At 39.7% G+C, this 25,625-nt stretch overlaps 2 protein-coding genes across 4 annotated transcripts in view; one reads left to right on the top strand and one right to left on the bottom strand.

The window, feature by feature from the left end:
• The window catches only part of LOC140204200 (MAPK/MAK/MRK overlapping kinase-like), a 119,332-nt gene extending 113,479 nt beyond the window's left edge, over nt 1–5,853 (top strand). The window contains exon 15 of one of the 3 annotated variants that reach the window (XR_011887556.1): nt 5,706–5,853. The gene's annotated coding sequence lies outside the window, so the exon portion shown is untranslated. Of the gene's footprint in view, nt 1–4,197; nt 4,283–4,764; nt 4,884–5,705 lie in introns of those variants that run through there. The other 2 variants (XR_011887555.1, XR_011887558.1) reach the window with 2 other exon arrangements.
• Nucleotides 1–24,007, bottom strand: part of wdr20a (WD repeat domain 20a) — a 42,251-nt gene extending 18,244 nt beyond the window's left edge. Inside the window, exon 1 of the mRNA XM_072270675.1 lies at nt 23,731–24,007. Within this exon, the coding sequence (XP_072126776.1) occupies nt 23,731–23,979 (249 nt within the window). The 5' untranslated portion in view covers nt 23,980–24,007. The remainder of the gene's footprint in view (nt 1–23,730) is intronic.
• Between the last annotated feature and the right edge of the window lie 1,618 nt (nt 24,008–25,625).

Below are 25,625 nucleotides of genomic sequence, written 5' to 3'. Positions count from 1 at the left end.
ATTTAACTGACTTCATGTTTCAGTATTGTTTACTTTTTGCCTGCAAAAAAATCAAAACTTTCCTAATGCTGCAAGCAAGTAACATAAAGAACCATCTATTTTAAACATTAGCTTGTTCACCTAGATTTTTTAAAAGTATAGGAACATACAGAAACTTTAGTTTTATTAGGAAAAGAGTTTTGCCAAATATTAGGAAGTGTTTCCATCTATGCATTACATCAAAGTTTTCTTCTATCCACGATTTATGAAAAAGGTTCAAAAACAATTCAGACTAATCTAAAGAGTCTAGTGTAATGTAAATATAGTCAAATTCTGCTGACGGTATTACTGCATTGGTGATGATGAAGACTGATACTACTGAAAGATATTTTAATGGAATATATGAGCTGCTATCACTAATAAATGTAGGTTTGAACTTTGTGGTATTTTTCCTCCCCCACTTGTATTTTCAGTTCTCACATCAGATTAGCCTGTGTGCATAATACCTGTGGGTCTTTTCCACCTCTGAAAAGCTAAATATTCCTACATTTACAAAACCAAGTTATTAGAAAACCAAGATACTATGCAAAGAGTTTGAGGATTTTAACATCTAAAATTGTTTAACAGTTGTGACAAAAACAGTAAACAGCAGATATCTGTAGTTAAGAGGCCTATGTGTCCCCACACAAGTAACCTTGCAGGGTTATAGTTTGCCAATTCAATCAGATATTCTTCAGGATAAACTAAGGGCCACATTTATGTAATGTGACTACGACAAATTGGTCCAAATCTAAATAATACTAATTATTCAGTGGATGCCAAAAACACTAATTAAAGCATTTTCTCATTAAAATAGCTTACACATACCAAAACTTTTTCAAAAATCAAAAAGAATGTTACATAGCAATTCAAGCAACACACACAAAATGCTGGTGGAACGCAGCCGGCCAGGCAGCATCTACAGGAAGAAGCACAGTTAACATTTCGGGTCGTCCTGACGAAGGGTCTCGGCCCGAAATGTCGACTGTACTTCTTCCTATAGATGCTGCCTGGCCTGCTGCGTTCCACCAGCATTTTGTGTGTTGCTTGAATTTCCAGCATCTGCAGATTTTCTCGTGTTTACATAGCAATTCTATGGCTCAGGCACTCAACCAAGACAATGGTATCATAACATTGGCCATCAATAAGTTTCAGTTCTCAGTGATGAATTTTCAAAATCTATGGAAGCATATCATTCCACTTTCATGCTGACAGACGCTAAACCATTTCCACCAGTCTGATGATCTTCCACAAGTGCTGCACCAACAGTTCTACTTGAACTCTCACGGTATTCAAATTAAAATGCAATCCTGCAGACTTAAAGCACGATCTTATTTGGTGTTGTCGACAGGCATGTCCAGTTTAGTATGTGCAAGGGGAAATTTAACATCAAACAATATCCGTAACACCAAAAAAAAAATGCAGTTCCTCCCAATTCGGATAGAAACAATGCTGCAGCATTACAGCAGTTGGTACTGTTGAAGACAAAACTGACGACAGATTACATATTCTAGAGCAACAATCAATCAGCTGGAGGAACTCAGTGGGCTCAGCAGAATCCATGGGTTTGGGGAGGGGGGCGGTGGCAGAAGAGATGGTGGCAAAATTCTGCATGGTAACAGAGTTGGTATTATTGCCTGACAGATCTAGCAACCTGGGTTCAATACCAGTCTCAAGTGCTGTGTGCGGCTTTCATGTTTTCCCTATGTCCACATTGCTCCCATTCTGTTAGGTTAAATTGATGTCTCTGTTAATTGTCCCTTGCGTAAGTGGGTGGTAGGAGAATCAGGGCAGAGAGGATGGCCATGTGAGAAAAACCAGGCTACAGAGGAATCAGATTGATCATAACGTCCTCAGCTGACAAAGATTCACTTGGCCAAATTGCCATCCTTAAAGCTGTGAGGGGAAAAAAAGAAATACTTTTGAAACGGTCTTGAAATTCCTCTCAAAGCCATAAGAGCTCTCTCCCCAGCCCAAAAAAAAGAGTAGCAGTACCTCAAACAGTAAAACTGTTTTCCAGTAAAACAAGTTTTTACTTTTTATTTAGAACAGATATTAAATCTTCACACAGACTGAGAAATTTTTAGCAGAAATAAATAAATTATTCCAGGATCTGAATTCATGTAAAACGTCAGAAGCTACAATAGAAGAGGTGTGTAGCTGGCATTATGGTCAGTGGATGTTACGTGCACCCAACTTGGAAAATACAATTTTGTAACACTCCAACAGTTTCAATATGTAAAAAGAATCAAAATACAATTTTAGATTGCACTTAGATGTAAATGGGTTACCCAGATTTGAAATGTAGTTTTGGAATAAAGCACAACCCAGGATAAATTCCCGGATGAAAAAGACTATTATGCACTAGTGACAAGGGAGCAATAACACCATCACAATAACTCATTTGAAAATCTAAAGACCCGTATAGTTTTGTAAAATAATATTCCATTCAAAATGCTTCTAGGTAGCTACACTATTCAAACTAGTATTCATTTGTAGTCATTAGTACTCCGTTTTGTGATCTATAAAAAGATAAAACTGCAGCACACCAAAACCTATAGAATCCTTTTGTTTTTAAACTGAACATTTTCCACAAAGCCATTGAATTACACAAATTGCCTGTGTTCAATCGAGACAAAGCATTGCAAACTAATAAAAAGGTCTCAAGCTTTTGAGTTTGCTTCCTAAATTTCTCCATCTTTCCCTCTTTTAAGGTACACCTTAATATTTAACTCCTTGACTGAGCTTTTTAACAATGTATGATGTCTGGTTTAATAAAACTGAGACTCATTGCGTTTTATACACATACACATAGCATTAGACAGTGAATCAAACTTGAATACACATTAGCTTAAAAGTAGCCTGCTTGGATTTCCTCCAGGTGTTTTGATGTCCTCCCACATCCCAAAGATGTGCATGTTGGTTGGTTGGTTAATTGGCTGTTGTATTTGCCCCTAGCGTGTAGGCAAGTGACAAAATTTGCAAGGCATTCCTGAGAATGTTTTCGTGTTGTACACCTCCATGGCTCTATCTTCAGATGATCAACATGCCAACCATTTTGTCTTCAAAATATCACCAGAGTTCTATATAACTCTTCTGTGCCTTCCAAATCAAATCATCCACCCCTTCTGCTGACAGAAGTTGTTTAGGCTAAACCAAAAAGAAATGGCAAGCCTGAGGTCAAAATCTGAACTCAAATTAGTTGGGTAGAATGGAAGAAATATGTAGGATGATTTGCTTACAGTTCTGGGCTGTGGAGGTGTTCAAACTTCTGTGATACATTCTCAGGGCAGACAGGTATAGCAACGTGCTGGGTGGAGAAATACTCCCATCTAAAAATGAATGCAATTACTGTATCTTATTCCTTATGACCCTAGTAAACTGCTGCCCAAACCCTTATTATCGGTACACATTAAATATATGGTGCTCACAGAGACAGTATGAAACAAGCCTCTAAAGAACATTAGTAACTTTTTAAAGAGACATTAGAACAGGCAGGGAACTGAGGGATCCAGACCACATGCAGGCAGATTATCATCATCAGATGCCGTGCCCTGTTTGAGCTTTGACTGCCATGACCCACACACTCCTGTTTTGGGTCAAGTGGATCAATTCATTGATATTCATTTCTAGTTCTCTGGCTGCTGTCTCTATCATCATTTGTCTTCCTCTTGCTTTCTTCCTTTCAATCTTTCCCATAATTACTGTGCATTCTAACTCCTCTTTCTTAATCACATGTCCAATGAAGTTACGTTGCCTTTTCATGATATCATGCAGGCAGATACACAATTTAAATTAGCCTCATGGTCAGCACAAATACCATGGATCAAGAAGTTTGTTCCTCTGTTCTGTTACCACCTCTATAGATCTGTTTAAAAGTTTGTGTTTTGATAATATTCACTCTTTTTACCCTCCTATCTCACCGTTATTTCTTAAATACACTGTTTACTCGCTAAAAAAGCGCAAGGAATTGATGCATACAACCCAGAATTACAAAACGTTCTTGAAGCTAGTGACTTTCAGAAAATTTTGCACATTTCAAGCAGCTTTATTAATTAACATAGCGCATCGAGTATTTCATATCTGCATATTTGAGGCATGGACAGTTTGGCATTCCAATAATTTCATTTGCCAAGTAGATTCTAACTATATAACAACATTTCTATTTCCTTTGCTTAGGTGATATAAATGGCATCAATTATAACATATTGTGAACCGACGTAATAAAACAGCACTGAAAGCAAATACAAGTAATTCCTTGGAGGATAGACAACACTAGAAATGTACACTGGATCCTTTTCTGATGTGATAAGACTGATGGAATGCAGACGGCCCTTCTATCAGAATGAAAAGTGTATTTCCCATATTAGAGTAGGGTATAGTACAATGGATTTTAACTTTATATTCATCTTATAATAATGTTTTGTACCTCACTACATGGCCTCATCATTTCTCAGAAATATCAACCTTAATTACGAGGGGTGATTGATAAGTTCGTGGCCTAATGTAGAAGATGAGTTATTAATTTCAAACTTTCTGCATTTTCACTCAAAGAGTTGAACTGCACGTGCACGTAACGAGAGCTGTATAACTCATCTCCTTCTACCTTAGGCCACAAACTTATCAATCACCCCTGCTGCAGACTACCTGGAGGTCCAAGACGCTCTCGTTACATGCATGTGCAGGTCAACTCTGAGTGATAATGCAGAAAGTTTGAAGTTAATAACTCATCTCCTTCTACCTTAGGCCACCAATTTATCAATCACCCTTGCTGTGGACCACTTCTACAAAGACGGGATCTGTATGTTCCATGACCACTGGACTAAGTGTGTATATGCAGGGAAAATACATGTGCTGGGTTTTCTAAAATTGACTCCTTCTACCTGAGGCCACAAACTTCTCAATCACCCCTCGTATGTTCATGCTTAGATCCATGTACAGCACTATCATTGAATCCATATTAGTAACAACAAGAACATCTACAAAGTGAACAGCTTCATCACATTTCATAGTATGAAGTTCAAGACAAAAGAAAATCTGCAGATACTGGAAATCCAAACAACACACACAAAATGCTGGAGGAACTCAGGTCAGGCAGCATCTGTGAAAAAGAATACAGTCAATATTTCAGGCCGAGACCCTTCATCAGGACTGAAGATGATGAGCAGTCAGAGTAAGGTGGTGGGGGGAATGGAGGGAAGTTCAAGATATTGGTAGCAGTCACCTAAACAAAAAGGCACAAGCCAAGAAAAGCAACTACAAATGATCAAAGCTGGCATCGGAACATATTGTTACGTGACTGCACAAGACAGAATTCTTGAAATAACTGAGAACCAAATGCAATAACGTTTTACTTTGTATGCGATCCTAAATACTAACAATGATATTGGAATTAACTTGCTTGAAGGAAATCAAATTAAAATATTTCAAATTATATGTTAAAAATCAGGTCAAAAGTAGTTCTTCACCACCGGGCATTTTTCCCCATTCTTTACACACCTGTAGAAGTTAAAATAGACAACTGGATGATAGTAATTACACTTTCTATTTGCTTTACTTGTCAAGAAATCAGACTTAGCAAAATAAATCTAGAGGTTACTTTGATATTACAGCTTCGGGATAAAATTTTGTGACTCTGTAAATATTTTTGAACTTGCATTTCTGTACTTTTTCCTCCAAACTTACAGGTCATAACCATTGGGTCAGTTTTTTAAAATTACATCTGGAACTCCTATCAACATAAAAAGATGATGAAGATACAAAAGTCTGTTTTAAAAAATGCTGCATTTTTAATAAAAAGGAAAATAAAATGTGAGAAAGTGAATAAAATTAAGGCACTGGATATTACACTAAATCAGATCAGTACATGGTATTAAGATGTGGGTTTGAATTTCAGTAATCTTGGAAAACCTCCTCCCATTGATTACAGGCCTGCAATGCACACTCAGACATGGGATCGTAACAAACTACCATACTCAGATCACCGGGAATGAAGGTCAGAAAATATACTGGGTGCAGTTTCTGTATTCTCTTTGGAGCTTTAGGCTCTGTTGCTCGAGCAAAGTAGTGCAAACCTCAACTCAGTGAAGAGCTCAATGTCAAGAGGCTCCATCTTTTAAGTGAGATATTAACAAATTGCAAAAGCATCCCTCCAAATTGCCTGTGGATTGCAAGGAAAAGATAAAAGGAAAATTGCATAAAAAAGAAAACCTTTATTTGAAAATTTACTTTAACTGGGGAATACATCCAAGCTTGTACTAAAATGCAAGGCTGTTATGTGGATAATATGTACAAGATGAAATAGGATTTAACATGTGCAAACTTACAAGGTGCAGTTTCCATCACAATTACATATTATTGCTATTCTTTTGTACAGAAAAAGCTGCAAAGTTCAGTTAAGAAAAATGTGCATAGAATGTGTTGTTAGTTTCAAATAATTCAACGTTAAATAGGAGGAACTTCCATACTGAGAGGGGGAGATGAAGCCAAATGTTTGTACATTTGCATTTCTGTGAACAATTAAGAAATCCAACCAGAAAATAAAATACTGAACTCAACTCTAATAGACTTTGCAATTTAAGTTTTGCAGCAGCTATTGAAATTTGTTCATAACCAACAGCCAACTACACGGGTTATTTAGCTAGCATTTGGTGGAAAAATATACAAAATTCAATTTAAAAATTTGTTCTGCTATACTCAAACTCATTATATAATACAACATCCCCTCCACCAAAAAAGTAGTTCTTCTAATCCAAGAACTTTGTATAATTGCATATTACCTTGTAACTATAATCCCCTAACCAATACACCCTCTCCTCTCAGTGATTTTGTGGATTTGCTGGTAGATCTACAATGATACCTGCATCTTTGGCAAACTCATTTAAAGAAATTTAAAGAATGAATCACTTGACAGTTTGAGCGTTGAAGAGAATATTGTCTATTATCAACATTCTTTTGCTGTTCCTGGGCCACTGAAGCAAATAAGCAACCTGTTCACAAATATTTTTAAAGCTTGCTCCGCTGCTCCACCATGAGCTGAAGTATTCTCCCATCTAGTTTCAATTTCCGGCTTTCTCCCCATATCCCCTGATACCCTGACTAATTATATATTGTATTGTATACAGTTCTAGTCACTGAATTATAGGAAAGATGTCAATAAAATTGAGAGAGTACAGAGGAGGTTTACTAAAATGTTGCCTGGGTTTCACCTAAGTTACAGAGAAAGGTTGAACAAGTTAGGTCTTTATTCTTCGGAGCATAGAAGGCTGAGGGGGGACTTGATAGAGGTGTTTAAAATTATGAGGGGGATTGATAGAGTTGACATGGTTAAACTTTTTCCATTGAGAGTGGGGAAGACTCAAACAAGAGGACATGAGTTGAGAGTTAGAGGACAAAAGTTTAGGGGTAACATGAGGGGGAACTTCTTGACTCAGAGAGTGGTAGCTGTGTGGAACGAGCTTCCAGCAGAAGTGGTTGAGGCAGGTTCAATATTGTCCTTTAAAGTTAAATTGGATAGACATATGGACAGGAGAGGAATGGAGGGTTATGGGCTGAGTGCAGGTCGGTGGAACTAGGATAGGGTAAGAGTTCGGCACGGACTAGAAGGGTCAAGATGGCCTGTTTCCGTGCTGTAATTGTTATATGGTTATAAAAATGCTTGATCGCTGATAACTTTGCATCAGTAACATCTGAGTGTAACCTTGTATTTCTCAGACATACACTTTCCTCTGGGAATGTGGAAAACCACTGACAACTTGTACTGAAATCTATATGAAAATCTGATTTGCATACAAAGATAAAGACCGTTGGAATGTTAAATTGACCTAACTACTCAATTAATATAGGCAAAAGGAAATCGGAGTGGCTCCTCAATAGACACGGAGTAAAGCAATTCAGGGTTTTGGGGGAAAAAAATGATACAAATGTGTTTTGAAATCAGATCTCAAACGTAAGACGATCCAAATAGGTTATATTCTAATAACCTTATTTTCTTGTCTGATTATAACTACTTCTGACACCTGAAGGCAGGGTGCTCTCCCTCATAAACTAACCTCAATTCCAATTGCAAGTACTTTGCTTAAAAATTTAAAAAAAAAACTCATTGGTCAGAATGGAACAACCTTCAAAAGATATGAAAATTAAGTTAATATCCAATATTCACAAAAGCTCTGTAAAGTACTTTTTTTTTATTTAGGTGAGCATATAATGCAAAAGGGTGGGTGCCTTTCCTTTCCCATTTGTGGAAAACAAAGCAAGAAACATACAACCCAACATGCCTGCAGCAAGAAAACAATTTCCTAGCTTTCTTTCATTGTCAAGGGAATTCAGGAAATATCCAAAACAATACAATAGAAAACAAAGTTGCTGAAAATCTGGTGATCTTTGGAGTAAGGCCACAGAATGGTCAGGTAGAGCACATAAGAAATTAATTTCTTTTTAAAATGTTCTTTCCAATTTAGGACATATTGTGGCAAAAAGGAACAATAATTGATTGGAAAAAGATAGAAATAATTTTTAAAATTCTCACACGACCACAGCTTCCAACACAACAAACTATTCACAATGCCTTTGGAGCACACCAACTCATATCAACAAAATTCTAATGCTTGTCTGTGAGATCTGCTTAGAACCATAGAACATTACAGCACAGAAATAGGCCTTTTGGCCCTTCTTGGCTGTGCCAAACCATTTTTCTGCCTAGTCCCACTGACCTGCACCTGGACCATATCCCTCCACACACCTCTCATCCATGTACCTGTCCAAATCAAACCAAAGCCTGGTTTATATGATCCCTTTTGGGAAAATATCAGGTTAACCTTTGTCAGGGATTACAAATCTGTCCAACTCTATTTACCTCAGATCCTCTATATTCTGTGAACTTTACATAGTGAAGGAACAGGTATTTGGCCCAACAGTAACTCAGCACTCAAATGAACGATCTTTCCTCATTTTCTATTACATTCTTCCCTGTTTTATTGATACTCACTTAACTGACGTTTACCCCTGCTGACACAAGTTACCTTAAATGTAACAGTGTGCTAGATACATTACACTTATAAAATTATTAACCCAAGTGATCTATAAGATATAATAGAATAAAAAGAGAAAATGCTAGAAACAGACCTTGGAGCCTCCAGGTGCATGTTTGATGTTACATGCAATCAAATACTACCATGATCTCACAGCACTCTTACCTCAGCTTTGGAATTCAGCACTTCAGTCCACCTTTGGTTTAAGTCTGAAGTGCTGGCAAAACTGAACTTCATTCATGAGCAGGTTATTGGAGAGCAAAGGGTATTTTTATTACTGCTCTTTCATTATCACTGCTTCTAAAGGATGGAAGTCCCTGCTCAAGGTCACGCGGCAATACTTATACAAGGACTACAGTCATTCAAGATGACTCAACTTCTCAGAGAACCAGGGAACAACGAAAGGAATCCTTGACAAACCCAGCATTCATGTACCATGACACAAAAATTAAGGAGGCTTTATCTATTATTTGGAAATTTAGAACTGAACTGCACACCAGCAATACAGTAAATAAGTAAATTAAACGACAGCTAAACAACAAATATTTCAACATGCAAGGTATTATAAAATTAATTCCTAAATTAAGTAGAACAAATATATTTTTATTTAGAGATAAAGTGCCCTTCCAGTGGCACTACCCTGCTACCCCCAACAACTCCGATTTACTCCTAACCTAGTCATGGGACAATTTACAATGACCAATTAACCTATTCGAATATGCCTTTGGAAGGAATCCAGAGGACCCGGAGAAAACCCACGCATTCCACAAGGAGGATTTACAGAGGATGCCAGAATAACACTCAGTCTCTGAGGCCGACGTCAGAACATCTTTCAAGAGTGCGAACCCTCATGAGGCGTCAGGCCCCAATGATGTACCTGGTAGGGCTCTGAAAACTTGTACCAACCAACTGGCAGAGAGTTCAAATACATCTTTAATCCTTCACTGCTGCAGTCAGAAGTTCCCATCTGCTTCAAAATGGCAACAATCATACCGGTGCCCTAGAACAGCAGGGTGAGCTGCCTCAACAACTATTACCCAGTGGCACTCACATCTACCGTGATGAAGTACTTTGAGAGGTTGGCCATGGCTAAAATCAACTCCTGCCTAAGCAAGGATTGGGACCTGCTGCAATTTGCCTCGCCACAATAGGTCTACAGCGGATGAAATCTCACTGGCTCTCCATTCAGCCTTGGATCACTGGACAATAGTAATACCCATGTCAGGTTGCTGTTTATTGACTGCAGCTCATACCCTCATTTCTAATCAACAAACTCCAAAACTTGGCATTTGTACCCCCTTCTGCAACTGAATCCTTGACTTCCTCACTGGGCAACTACAATCAGTGCAAATCAGAAATATTATCTCCTTGCCGACAATCAACATTGGTGCACCTCTGAATGTGCACTGAGCCCACTGCTCAAGTCTCTCTACATCCACAATTGTGTAGACAGGCACAGCCCAAGCACCATCAGTAAGTTTGCCATCAACACAACTATTGGTGGCAGAATTTCAAATGGTGAGGACTGGAGATACAGGAGCAAGATAGGTCAGCTGCTGGAGTGGTGTCGCAGCAACAACTTTACACTCAACATCAGTAAGACCAAGGAATTGATTGTGAGCTTCAGGAAGGGGAAGTAGAGGAAACACATCAGTCCTCAGTCAGAAGTGGAAAGGGTGCGTAGTTTCAAGTTCCTGGGTGTCAACATTTCTGAGGATTTACCCTGGGCCCAACATATTGATGTAATTAGAAAAGCGACGCCGGCCCCTAGGCCTGAGTCGACGTAGTAGTAGCACAAAAGCGGCACAACAGTAGCTATATTTCATTAGGAGTTTGAGAAGTATTGGTATGTTACCAAAGACACTTCACACAAATTTCTACAGATCAAATTTAAAAAGTTCAAAGTTCAAGGTAAAATTTATTATCAGAGTACATACATGTCACCACACACAACCCTGAGATTCTTTTTCCTGCAGGCATACTTAGCAAATCTATACAACAGTAACTGTAATGGGATCAAAGAGCAACAAACTGTGCAAATTCAAATAAAAAGCAATAAATAACAAGAGCATGAAATAACAACGAAGAGTCCTTAAAGTGAGGCCATCAATTGTGGGAACACCAGAAATAGAACGAGTGTAGTTTTCCTCGTTTGTTCAAGAGCCTGATGGTTGAGGGGTAGTAACTGTTCTTGAACCTAGTGGTACAAGTCCTGAGGCTCCTGTACCTTCTACCTGATGGCAGCAAAAAAAGAGCACAAACAAGAGAAAATGTGCGGATGCTAAAAATCCAAGCAACACACACAAAATGCTAGAGGAACTCAGTAGGCCAGGCTGTACCCATGGAAAAGAGTGCTGTCGACGTTTTGGGCTAAGACCCTTCATCAGGACTGATCATGTCCTGATGAAGGGTCTCGGTCCAAAATGTCAACTGTACTCTCTTCCATAGATGCTGTCTGGCCTACTGAGATCCTCCAGCATTTTGTGTGTGTTGCTGAGAAAAAAGCATTGCCTGGGTGGTGAGGACCTTCAATGATGGATGCTGCTTTTCTACAGCAATGTTTCATGTAGATGTGCTCAATGGTTGTGAAGGTTTTACTCGTGATGTACTGGGCCGAATCCATTACCTTTTGTAGGAGTTTCTGCTCAAAGGCATTGGTGTTCCCATGATGCAGCCAGTCAGCAGACTTTCCACCACACATCTATAGAGGTTTGCCAAGGTCCTTGATGACGTGCCAAATCTCTGCAGACTCCGGGGTAAGTAGAGACACAGTTGTGCTTTTTTGCATGATATGTCCAGGACAGGTCCTCTGAGATAGGAATTTAAAGTTACTGACATTCTCCACCTCGGATCCTCCAATGAGTACTGGTTCATGGACTCTGGTTTCCCTCAAATCTACAATCAGTTCCTTGGTCTTGTTGACATTGTGTAAGAGGCTGTTGTTATTACACCACACAGCTAAATTTTCAAATCTTCCTCCTGTAAGCTGATTCTTCACAACCTTTGATACAGCCCACCAAAGTGGTGTCATCAGCAAACTTGTATATGGTGTTCAAGCTGTACTTAGCCACATAGTCATAGATGTAAAGCAAGTAGAGAAGGGGGCTAAGCACACATCCCTGTGGTGCTCCTGTGAAGCATCATGGAGAGTATCTAATTGATTGCATCTGCAGTGGAAGGTGTACAGCACAGGATTGGTAAAAGCTGCTGTTTCTTTGGATTTATTACCTGCGTGGTGAGGGAGAGCTTGCTCTCCATACCATACTGACTTGGCTTGCGTATCACGTAGACAGACCGCTCGGATGCGCCATCCATGGATAACCCCAACCACCTGAGCGCCTAATTGCAATGCACGGCAGTCACAAAACAACAAATTTTACAACATATGCCAGTGATATTAAACCTCCTGATTTTTATTTCCTCAAATATCATTCTGTAATCTACATGCAGTCCAATCATTAGCATCTCACTCTACATTGGGGGTTCTCAATCTTTTAATGCTATGGACACCAGATTGGGAATGCCTGCTCTACATACAGTTTGCAGCTCTGATTTCTTTTCAGGTAAAACAGTCCAACAAATTATCTGATTATTTCTCCGCATTAAGTCATCTGAGAAACTTGTCAAATAGTCACTAGATTTTGGCCATAATCTTTTCCAAAATAGAATTGAGTTAAGGTCACACAAGACAAAAACAAACTTGTTCATGCCTATCATCAATTACCCATTTACCTTCTTGGTCAACAGACTACTATGCCATAGAAATTAGTACTCATCTATCAAAATTTTCTATTTCCCACCCCCCCACCCAATCAAGTCAGATGTTCCAGATTTAACTACCCAAGGATGGAAATAAAAGTTTCCTCAAACTTCCTCTAGACCTTTGGTCCTTCTCCTAAATCTATAATCATCAGTTGTGGAGAACAATTTCTTAATGTCTACCCTGTTAGGTTCAAATAATTTTGCATTCCCCAACATAACCTCTGATTCAGTCTCTCCTCATAATTGAAATGTTCCACCCCCACAACATCCTGGTGCATCTCCTTAGCATCTTCTCCAGAGCCAAAACAAACTCCTATTGTTTACAAATCATAAGAAAACAGCACCGGATACCGGCACACAGTCTATCATACCTATACCAGCTCTTCACCGGAGCACTTTGCCAGTTCCATTTAGCAACGTTTATTCCACAGCTTTGCACATTTCCTGGCCACTATACCTGTAAGTGCCATATTCCAGATTCCAGCCACAAACTGAATGAAATTATATTTCTTCAGCTTGCTTAATTTTCTTCCTCTGTTTCATGTGTGACCTCCAGTTCTTGACCTCACAAAGGTAACAACATCCCATGAGCCATTCTGACATCAATTCTTGCCTCACGCTTCTCTTCAAAGCATAACTTCTCCAATTCATTTTTTGTAGATCTTCATCAATACCATAATGATTGATGTTAACGGTTGTACAGCTCCAGCAACCTGGGCTCAATCCAGCCACTGTTCTTCCTGTGACCGCATACATTTCCTCCGGGGTACACCGGCTTCCTCACACATTTCAAAGATGTATGGATTAGTAGATTAACTGGTCACATGGACATAATCAGGTGGCAGGGCTCGTTGAGTTGGAAGGGCCTCTTACTGCACCGTATCCCCAAATAAATAAATAAATACCATTCTCTCCCTCTCTTTGTGGATCCCCTGCTGATAAAATATAAAATGCCTCAGTTTCTCAATCTGCCCTGTCGCTTTTCGTAACTTGGGCACCTATTATCTCAGGTCCCTCTGATCCTGCATTTCTTTTAAACATACTTTGTTTTTTCATTCCCCCCTGCAAAATGTATCCCCTTTCATTTCTCTGTATCTGCCATGCCAACGCTCTTTACATATCCTACTGCAATCTACCATCATCTTCTTTGCAGAATGCCATACTAACTCTAGAGTTAGCTACAAATTTAGAAGTTGTGCCTTGCACCCCCAAGGCTATGTTATTAATACAGTAGATTCCAGTTAATTGGGACACAATGGGACCAGTATATTTTGGCTCAATTAAGTTTCATAGAAATTGTTAAAAAGATATTAAAAAACCGCTCATTTCTGCATACCTTGACACTGTTTTATCCCCCCCTTGTTCAAGCCCTTCCCACCAATGTTCGTGACACTTCTCACGCTCTGGATTTTTTCAATGATTTTAAGTTCCCCGGCCCCCACCGCTTTATTTTCACCATGGATATCCAGTCCCTATATACCTCCATCCCCCACCAGGAAGGTCTCAAAGCTCTCCACTTCTTTTTGGATTCCAGACCTAATCAATTCCCCTCTACCACCACTCTCCTCCATCTAGCAGAATTAGTCCTTACTCTTAATAATTTCTCCTTTGGCTCCTCCCACTTGCTCCAAACTAAAGGTGTAGCCATGGGCACTGGTATAGATCCCAGCTATGCCTGCCTTTTTGTTGGCTTTGTGGAACAGTCCATGTTCCAAGCCTATACTGGTATCCATCCCCCACTTTTCCTTCGCTACATCAACGACTGCATTGGCGCTGCTTCCTGCACACATGCTGAGCTCGTTGACCTCATTAACTTTGCCTCCAACTTTCACCCTGCCCTCAAATTTACATGGTCCATTTCTGACACCTCTCTCTCCTTTCTTGATCTTTCAGTCTCTATCTCTGAGACAGCTTATCTACTGATGTCTACTATAAGCCTACGGACTCTCACAGCTACCTGGACTATTCCTCTTCCCACCCTGTCTCTTGCAAAAATGCTATCCCCTTCTCACAGTTCTTCCGTCTCCGCCGCATCTGCTCTCAGGATGAGGCCTTTCATTCAAGGACGAAGGGGATGTCTTCCTTTTTAAAAGAAAGGGGCTTCCCTTCCTCCACCATCAACTCTGCTCATGCCCTTACACTTCCTCCCTCACACCATTCAGGGCCCCAGACAGTCCTTCCAGGTGAGGTGGCACTTCACCTGTGAGTCGGCTGGGGTGATATACTGCATCCAGTGCTCCCGATGTGGCCTTCTATATATTGGTGAGACCCGATGCAGACTGGGAGATCGTTTCGCTGAACATTTACACTCTGTCCGCCAGAGAAAGCAGGATCTCCCAGTGGCCACACATTTTAATTCCACGTCCCATTCCCATATGTCTATCCATGGCCTCCTCTACTGTCAAGATGAAGCCACTCTCAGGTTGGAGGAACAACACCTTATATTCCGTCTGGGTAGCCTCCAACCTGATGGCATAAACATTGACTTCTCTAAGCTCTGTTAATGCCCCTCCTCCCGTTCTTACCCCATCCCTTATTTATTTATTCCCTTTTCCCCCCCTCACTTTTTTTCTCCCTCTGCCCCTCTCACATTTACTCCATGCCTGCTCTCCATCTTCCTCTGGCGCTCCCCTCCCCCTTCCTTTCTCCCTAGGTCTCCCATCCCATGATCCTCTCCCTTCTCCAGCCTTGTATCCCTTTTGCCAATCAACTTTCCGGCTCTTAGCTCCATCCCTCCCCCTCCTGTCTTCTCCTATCATTTTGGATCTCTCCCCCCTCCCCAATCTCTTACTATCTCTTCTTTCAGTTAGTCCTGACGAAGGGTCTCGGCTCAAAATGTCGACTGTACCTCTTCCTATTGATGCTGCCTGGCCTGCTGCATTTCACCAGCATTTTGTGTGTGTTACTTTATCTGAGTAACAGATTATGTATTTAAATGAAATAAGGAACAAATTAGAACATTACCAATACTATCAAACTGCATATTAGTTCCTAATAGTCAACAACGAAGAAGTTCATCTATGCAATGAACAAAATCAGTGCAGACACCTCAAGCAGAGAATGGACTTCTTTCATACAATGCTAGCAATGATTGCATCCTCCGAATCTTTACTTTCATTGTAACATTCAAGCTGATTGTCGATGCCTTCAAATTCTTTGTAGTTCCTAACTTGTTAAAATAGTGAAATTGTTTCATTTTCACTCCCAGCTGTTTCTGGCATCTCCAAGCCTGAATACTTGAAACAGATGTGAACAAAACGGTACTGAATTGTCTTAATGCTTATTTTTCACCAACTATCAGTGACAAAATTCACTGCTTGTTGAGCAACAACACATGCAATTGATGCTATTTTAAAACTGTCTGCTCTAAAACTGGTGCAGTGCCTAATGCAATTGACCCTACTTAGAAACTGTTCAGCAACAGTCTCTTGCCCCAATTAACCAGCAATTTTACCAAATAAATGAACAGAATCCGGCTATTTTCTCAATTAGTTTTGTTCTTTAAGAGTTACCCCAAATAAGCGGTTGCCCCAATTAACCGATGGCCCAATTAACCACAATCTACTGTATATTAAAAAAACAATAAAACTAACACAGACCATAGGGGAACACCACTATTCCCTTTCCTCCAGTCTAAAAAAAGAACCATTCACCTCAATCTTTTATTGCCTGTTACTTAGTCAGCTGTGCACAAATTGAACCTGGCTTCTGTGCATAATAGTTTATTTCTAAATGGGACACTATTAAAGATTTTTTTCAATAAAGTATTTGATATTTTTTCTTTTTACCAAAAACACCTCAAATGTAATTCACCCAAACCGAATACCAAACACAAACAATAGATAAACCCTCCCCAACATGATTACCTTCACCATGGGAGCTATTCCTGCGGGAATGGCCAAGTATTAATAAAACTGTTTATATATCTATATTGCTTTCTTCCTTCAGCTTTTTTTTAAACCTCCAATACATTACTTCTTTGTGGGCCTATACATTACCCCTACCACTGCCTACCTTCCCTTTTTATTTTATTTGTCACCATCTAAACAGAATACATTTTCTTAGCTTCAATCATCTCACACTATTTGACTTATTTCAACCCTGATTAGCAGAACTGTCCCAGTATCACCAGTAGATACAACTGGTTCCTAGCTTTCATCTCCTTGTAACTATGTTCCCATAATCAGATACCATTCAGTTACGCTGTTAGCTCACGGTTAACACAAGCATTTAGATGCAGCACTCTTAATTTCTGTTCTGCTTTCCTCCTCTCCCCCACCCCCAACACATAAAACCTGCCTTATGTTAACACATAGCAAATGCTGGAGGAACTCAGCAGGGCAGGCAGCGTCTATGGAAAGGAATAAACAGTTGATGTTTCGGAGTGAGACCCTTCATCAGGACTGGAATGGAAGAGGTAAGGAGCCAGAGTAAGGTGGTTAAGGAGATGAAGGGGTACAAGCTAGAATACGATAGGTGGTGAAGCCAGGTTTTTTTGGGGGGGGGAGGAAGAGAATGAAGTGAGAAAGGTGAGTGATAGGGGGGAAAAGGTAAAGGGCTGAAAAAGGAATCTGATAGGTGAGAAGAGTGGACCATGCAAGAAAGGGAAGGGTGCACCGGGGGAGGTGATAAGCAGGTGAGGAGCCACAGTTGAGAACAAAAGAGGGGAGGGAAATTACCAAAAGTTGGAGAGAAGAATTCACAAACTCTTATTTCAAATAGCAGCACCATAAGTCTCTCCACACTTAAAAACTTACAGTTCCACCGAAAGTCTTCTTGTAAAGTGCTCTTTATAATTCAAAGAATTCAGCCTCCATATCATTGAAATAAGGTATTCTGAAGACTCTCAATACTCAAAAGAAATCCTTCCTTATCTCATCTTAAATAGACATTACCTTATTTTCTGATTCTAAGTTCTGTACAAAAGAAAACATCCCCGAGAATTCAGATCGTCAAGCTGCTAATAATTTTATTTTAATAAGATCCAAACCTTTCCTAAGATAATCCCCTCATATCTGGAATCATCCTAGTGAACCTTCGCCAACTTGCCATCAATAATCTTACCTTAAATGAGGTAATCAATAAAATTACTTTAGATGTGCCTTCACTAATACTTTGTACAGTTATAAGACATCCCTGTCTCCTTGAATTAAAATTCTTTCCAATTATACACTGCATTTAGCTTTATGTCACCTTTGTTTCATACGTGAAGAACCCCAACTTCTGTACTTCAGCTTTACACAGTCTTTCTCTATTTAAATCTGTTTCATCACTCTTCCTTCCAAATGAATTTTATATTGTCTTACATTGTATCCCATTTGTCATCGTTTTGCTTCATCATTCAATCTATATTGCTTAACTGTTTCCAACTAGTTTGACTTTCCACCTACATTTGTATAAAACCAGCAATGGTCACAGCACTGATCCCTCTGGCACCCTGCTGGTTACAGGATATCCAGTTGAAAATAAACCTGTTATCTCCACATGGCATTTGGTGCACTTTATTCCAACCTTTACGCTAAAATTACATCCAGCACCATGAACTCTAATCACATTGTTCTTTTACGTGGCACCTTCTTCAGTACCTTTTGATAGTCAAAATATATTATTTGTCATCTCTATACTTCCACAAAGAACTCTAACCAATTAAACATCATTTCTCCATCATAGAGCACGTCAACTCCGCTTGATCCAATTATGACTTTCTAAATATTGTTTACCTCCTTCATAATTGATTCTAACATTTTTACCAATAATAATGGTTCGGCTAACAGACCTGCCGCCTTTTCATCCTTGCACGCTTTTTGAATCATGCTCAGATTCTGAATCAGGTTTTCATGGAGGACACAAACACAATAGATGTGAGTGCCACTGGGCAACTGCTGTTGAGGCAACTCAGCCTGCTCTTTCTGGGCACCAACATGATTGATGCCCTTTTGAAGCAGGTGGAGCCTCCGATTGCAGCAATTAGAGGTTCGAGATATTTGTTTACATTCCAGCCAGTTGGTTGCTACAGGTTTTGGGTGCCCTGCCAAATACACCATTGGGGCTTGATGACTTGCAAGATGTTCTGATGGGCCACTCTGGCAGTTATCCATTCCTCTTGTACTTCACCAAAATTTAAGGAGTGTTGAAAGATTCCTGCCACTGCATCCACCAATCCTGTAGCTAACTCTTAAGCTATCAGGTCTTTGGGACCCTTCAGGCCATTAATTTGCCTAATATTCTCTGCTGATGGTAATGATAATTAAATCCTCTCCCCAACCACTTCTGTAAACTATCATCAATGCTCATACTATTTTCTACCACAAGGATTGATGCAAAATATCTGTTCAATTCTCTGCCATTTCCTTGCTACCCATAAACATTTCTGCAGTTTCATTCACTCAGGGCCTTTGTTCACTTTCACCTTTCTCTTCCTCTTTATGGACACATGATTATCAAGTTATTGCTTCTCACTGAACTTAATTTCCCCATGATTTTATTGTAGTCCATTGTAGTCTGAACTTATCCCTTATTTGCAAGGCTACCACGAGTTGTTGTAACTTTACATTTTTTCTTTTCAACATAACACCCTTGTTAATTTTGTTGGTAAGCGCTATTCCCTCTATTCTTTCACTTAGACACTATCCTTCTCACTGGAATACATTTGCTGGGAGCCATGAAATTCCTCTTTAAACTTTTGCTACCTTACCTGAACCTACTTAATCACTACACTTTAACCAACTCTCTTCAAGTTCCTCTTAAGTTAAAAAAAGATTTCCTTTTTCATAGTGAATGCTAAATTCTATCACGTTGTGATCAGAACTTCCTGAGGGGTGTTGTATTCCAAGATGGCTTATTTAATCCATCTCATTTCATATTATCTGATCCAAATTAGCCTGTCCCTTGATTGGTTCCACAAGGAAGCTATCCCGAATGCACTCGAATTTATTCTTGTATCTTTCATTTTGAGATTAACCTAAAAATTACAGTCACCCTGATTAACATACCCCTCATTATTTCCTGATTTATGCTTTTTCTTAGTGTTTCCTTTTTATACTTTTCTTACCATTTGTGGGCCTATACATTACTCCTACCACTGCTTACCTTCCCTTGTTATTTTATTTGCCTCCATCGAAACAGAATACATTTTCTTAGCTTCAATCATCTCATACTACTTAACTTATTTCAACCCTGATTAGCAGAGCTGTCCCAGTATCACCAGTAGATACAACTGTATACTAAGTTCCTAGCTTTCAGCTCCTTGTAACTAGGTTCCCATAATCAATATATCATACCATTCAGTTACGGTCGTAGTTCATAGTTTCAGTTAACACAAGCACTTAGACGCAGAACTCTTAATTTCTGTTCCACGCCCCTCACACAAAAACCTGCCTTATATTAATACACAGCAAATGCTGGAGGAACTCAGCAGGTCTGGCAGCATCTATGGAGAGGAATAAACAGTTGCTGTTTTGGAGCGAGACGCTTCATCAGGACTGGAAAGGAAGAGGTAAGGAGCCAGAGTAAGAAAGTGGGGGCAGGGGAGGAGAATGAAGTGAGAAAGGAAGTGATAAGGGGAAAAAGGTAAAGGGCTGAAGAAGGAATCTGATAGGAGGGGAGAGTGGACCATGCAAGAAAGGGAAGAGTACATCAGGGGAGGTGATAAGCCTAAACTGAGAATGGAAGAGGAGGAAAGGGGGAGAAGCGAAAAATCACCAGAAGTTTAAAAAAAGCGATATCCATGCCTTCAGATTGGAGGTTATTCAGATAGAATACGAGGTGCTGCTCCTCCATCTTGATAGTGGCCACATCATGGCCATAGAGGAAGCCATGGACCAACAGGGCAGAATGAGAATAGGGATTGGAATTAAAATAGTTGACCACCGAGAAATCCTGCTTGTTGTGGATGGAACAAAGATGCTCAACAAAGCGGTCCCCAAATCTACATCAGGTCTCAGCAAAGTAACTGAGGGCACATCGGGAGCACCAGATACAGTAGACACCCCAAGTTTGCGGATGAAACATTGCCTTACCTGGAAGGCCCTGTATGGAGGTGAGGGAGGAAGTGAATGGGCTGGTATAGCTGTTCTTCCACATGCGTGGATACGTGCCAGGAGTGAGATCAGTGGGGAGGAACGAATGAACAAGAGATTCACAGAGGGAGTGATCCCAATGGAAAGCTGAGGGTCAATAGGGGATTAAGATGCGTTTGGTGGTAGGATCCCATTAGAGATGGCAGAAGTTGTGGAGAATGATATGCTGGGTTTGGAAGCTCATAGGGTGGTAGGTGAGGAGAAGAGAAATTCTATCTCCGTAAAGGCAAAGGGAAATAGAGTGAGTGTGGATGTCCAGGAAATGGAAGAGAAGCAGGTGAGAGCAATATCAATGCTAGAGGAAGGAAAACCCCATTCTTTGGAGAGAGGGCATCTCTGATGTTCTGGAAAGGAAAGCCTCGTTCTGGAAAGGAAAGCCTCATTCTGGGAACAGATGTCGCTGAGACAAAGGGACTGAGAAAAGGCATTTTTACTGGTGACAGGGTGGGAAGAGGTAGTCAAGATAGCTGTGAGAGTGCCTTAAACCTACCTATTGTCTGTTGTAGCTCTTGCCCTTTATCCCCTCCTTTTGCTTTCTATTTCCCATTCTTTCCTCTTTTCATCATCTATCTCCGTTTTTTTCTACCTCCCTACTCATATACCCATCCGTTTCCACACATCCAGTTGAAGCTCTCCCCAACAGGACAAACAAACACCCCTGATATTGGTTCAGTCTTGTTTGGGTCTAACCAGTCTAGCTCCTTCCTGCCACAGAAACAACACCGATCCCTCAAAAATAAATTCTACCCTCCAACACTATTGCTCTAATTGTCTTAATCACGCTATTCAGAAACCTGCAGCTTGTGGGGCTTTATTCCTATTCTCAGTGTATTTACATTATCTCATTTTTCCATGTCCAAAGAACTTGCGTGCCCAGCAGGGTTAGAAACTGCACCAACAATGAATAACAAATCACTCCCCTCGAGCACTTTGTTAAAAGTGCAGTTTAGTCAGTAATTAAAAGGCCTACTAGCAAGCAACACAATTTCTCTGGCTAGGCTCTTTCTATAGACTGGGTTATCTGAAATCGACTGAGAAGATTCTTCAGTTGGAATGACAGTCTACACTCGAGGTTCTATTTAAATATGCCTGGTAATAAGTGTTCTAGTATACCACAAAAACGAGAAATTCTGCAGATTCTGGAAACCTAAAGCAATATGCACAAAATGCTGGAGGAAGTCAGCAGATCAGGAAAGGATTCATAGAAATGAACTGTCAACATTTCGGGCTGAGACCCTTCTTCAGAGAATGCGTACGTTGCTTAGTAGACTACAAACCAGGCTGGCTCAAATCCATCTCAGAAGGTAACTTGGTCCTGCTTTCTGGCTAATCAACACTAAGAAACTGCTAGATCTTTGCGCATCTACCCAATGAAGTCACAGCAACTACATTAGAAATATCATCAAGAGGCACTCTGCAGATCTCAAGCAGGTACAAGATATAAAAGGAAATGCAGTAAAAATATAATTTTTTACATAATGGAAAACTACAAATGATCTAAAACATATCAACCCTTATGATAGAGTTGATTTGATATTTAATTGTTATGACGATTACAGACATTCCTGTATGCAATCAACTCTACTGAACAAGCATTGATATTGTTTAACTGTCCCAAAATGTAAACTAAGCACAATCATTTCTTTAAAAGAAATACAAACAGCTGAAACCTCACATTTAGTCTCATGCCCAGATCTTCTTTGGTCCATAAATATAATTGTATATTTTTAATCATTCACAACATCTTTCAAAGTACTTAAGCACTGTTAATTTTTCCTTAATTGCAAAATATAAAACACTGCTGTTCTGCACAAGATAGATAACATGTTAACCTATTCTAACTAACTCAGATACAAGCTCGGGAAATGTACCCTGTATCCATGCTTTTCCATTTGATTTATTTATGTTTAATTAATCACTCTCTGCCAACCCCATCTAACACACTTGGTCAAATCAATATCACTTCTTTTAAGAACAACATTCAACAGCTTCCATAATATTTTTAACATGGCCTCCAATTATATCCAAGTAATTATTTTTCAACGAATATATTTTGCTCCTTCAAAAATAAACGGCTATTGGGCCTTGCAGATCAATGTTATTCATAAGTTAAATAATACAATTCAAAAAAAAACAATGTAAAATAAAAATTTTGTTTTTGCAAGTAGCACAAAATTTTTAAAAAGCATATAAATATATGAAACATCATAAATGTTCAAATCATTCTAAATCATCATATTCTAAAAGCAAGTCCAGCAAGGTGTACCCGGTAACATTCTTAACCCCTCGTCCAATGAAAATTTCTTCACCAGAGCTACATTTTGAAGAGGTGATTCATCAGCACTATTTTAATTTAACAGTTTTAAACTATGTATAAAAAAGGCAAGCAGAGAACATTTTGAACATTGCCCGGGTCATTTTGTACAAAAACAAAGCAACCCTTTGACAATTTTCAAACAGTATTTAAATTGTGCTATATTTCAATTCTTTCCACATATTATTATTCTAAATGCTGAAATTTAGTTTAGTAAGTGCACAAGCAATCATACACAAAATGAACCAACCATGGAATCTCTGCAAACTCACGTTGACTTAATCCACTGCACTAATCCAAATGTGTTTGCAAACTGAACACGACTTCCATAATTGCTCATTGAGGAGGTGGTGCGGTTTATAGCTGACAAGCTGGGCTGGAGGGGTCAGCTCAGCTCCCACCCTTAATAGCCGCAATAACAACTCATTGCTAACCAGACACTGTGCACTGTACACAACCACTTTTTGTTAAGGCCTTGTTTCCCATTCACTGACCCCGCCCCCGCAAAAATTAACATCTTGATGTTTACCTTCCTTATGCCTTTGTAAATGTAAAAGTACAGCTCCCGGCCCACATTAAAGCAGATTCTGTCCCCATTGCCGGACTGGTCGTTCACATTTACGAATGACACCTTGACTGGATTGGATCCTTGAGAATTAAAAGGCACCCTATTGGGCCGGCTGTATTCAGAGTGGGTCAACACTTTATAAACACCTTCCCTGGTAGTAAACTGGGTTTTAATTTCGTTCATCTCCTTCCCTCCACCCTCCGTCGCCATGTTGTAATTTAGGATTCATCCTATCCAAGCCCGGATGTTACTCAGTACGCCTGCGTGACCGCTCCGCCGGCTTTACAAGGCGATGACGTCTTCACGTTGAGCCTGTGCGTAGCTTGCGAAGTGACGCCATTTGCGTCGCTTCGCCGGAATAACCGGAAGTTGAACTGTGGCGGGATACCGAAGTGATCATTGGGGAGTCATTGAGATTCGAGTCGAAATCACAGGATCTACTTAAATCGACGGGGTTTGGAGCAGGGCCCTGGGCCCATTGTTGGGAGCTTTCTCTCAGGCAGGAAGCGATGGAGAAGACAGAGGTGGTATAGGGTGATAGGAGATGTATGAAGGAAGGCGAATGGTGGGTTTCTGGGAAAGCGGCCGATTGAGGATTGTAGTGATCTATCGTCAAGTGATGAAGGCTCTAGACAGGATTCAAATAAAAAAGGAGAGTGTAACGTTTTGGGGTTAAAAGCTGTGTGAGGAAGGAAAGTAACACCAAGAAATTATATTGAATGACTGGCTTTGGGGAGTAATCCGGAGTGCCTCGATGTAGCCATGAACCAAGTTAAAAATAATTTAGTCAGGGGAAAAGTTGTGGACACCAAATGCTTAAAAGGATTTTATGGTGGAGCTGGAGCAGATAACTTATCGGTGTTGATTAAATTTGATGGGGAAAAATGTTGCTGGATAGGGTTAATTTAGGTTGTATGAGTTTATATTGTTTGAGTCTTTGAGATGTTTTCAGTGCCAGAAATTTGGTCGTGTAGCAGTTGTGTGTAAGGGTAAAATTGATAGAGAACATGATTATGGCAATTGTGGAGAAGACATTAGGCTAAATTGTAGGAATGATAGAGGGGAACATAGCTCTGTTTGTACAGGGTGTCCTGTATATTATAAAGCTGTAAAAAGTGCAGCATGTTCAAATAGAAATGGGCATATTATATGCCGAGGCTCTGCAAAAAATACAGAAGACAGTGTCCATGAGATCTATTAAGATCCAGAGTACAGATAGTTTAAAGAGTGTCTAAAGTACATAATTGTATAACAAAGGATTTACTGATTGTTGATAAACTAAAGTCTGTCACTTTCATGGCAGATACGGTAAATTTTGCAGCACAAACTAAAAGTAGGATGGAAAAAGTTAAAATTATATTTAAAATTCATAAAAACTAGAGATAAAAGACTTAACTCTAGAAGTAATTAATGATGCCCTACAAGGAGGAGTAAATAACATTCAGGCTTCACAGGAGAGTTGTTGATGGTTTTTCTAAACTTACAATGGAATGTTGGAAGCCTGTTAGCCAATGGTCAAGAGTTTAAGAAATTTATTGAAGATTTACCAAATAAACCTGATGAAAATCTGGTTGAAATCTTGTCTAAGTTTTAAGTTACAAGGTTATGTTGATATAAGATGAGATTAGAAATTGGGCAATGGAGGAGGGGTGGCTACCTTGTCAAAAATGGGATAGCACACAGAGTTTTGGTGATTGGGGATTTTTGAGTCAATTGTGGATGAAATTTGGGGAAAGAATAGTGAAGTACAGATAATAACTTTTTATAACCCTTGTGAAAGATTAACACCTGATATATTGGAAAGTGGGGATGGAAATGGGGAAAAATAAAATTATGTGCTGTGGAGATTGTAATGC

This window comes from Mobula birostris, chromosome 1 (genome assembly GCF_030028105.1).
Source record: "Mobula birostris isolate sMobBir1 chromosome 1, sMobBir1.hap1, whole genome shotgun sequence".
Classification (NCBI taxonomy): Eukaryota; Metazoa; Chordata; class Chondrichthyes; order Myliobatiformes; family Myliobatidae; genus Mobula; species Mobula birostris.
Note: the sequence above shows the minus strand (reverse complement) of the source record. Positions and strands in the feature narration are given on the sequence as shown.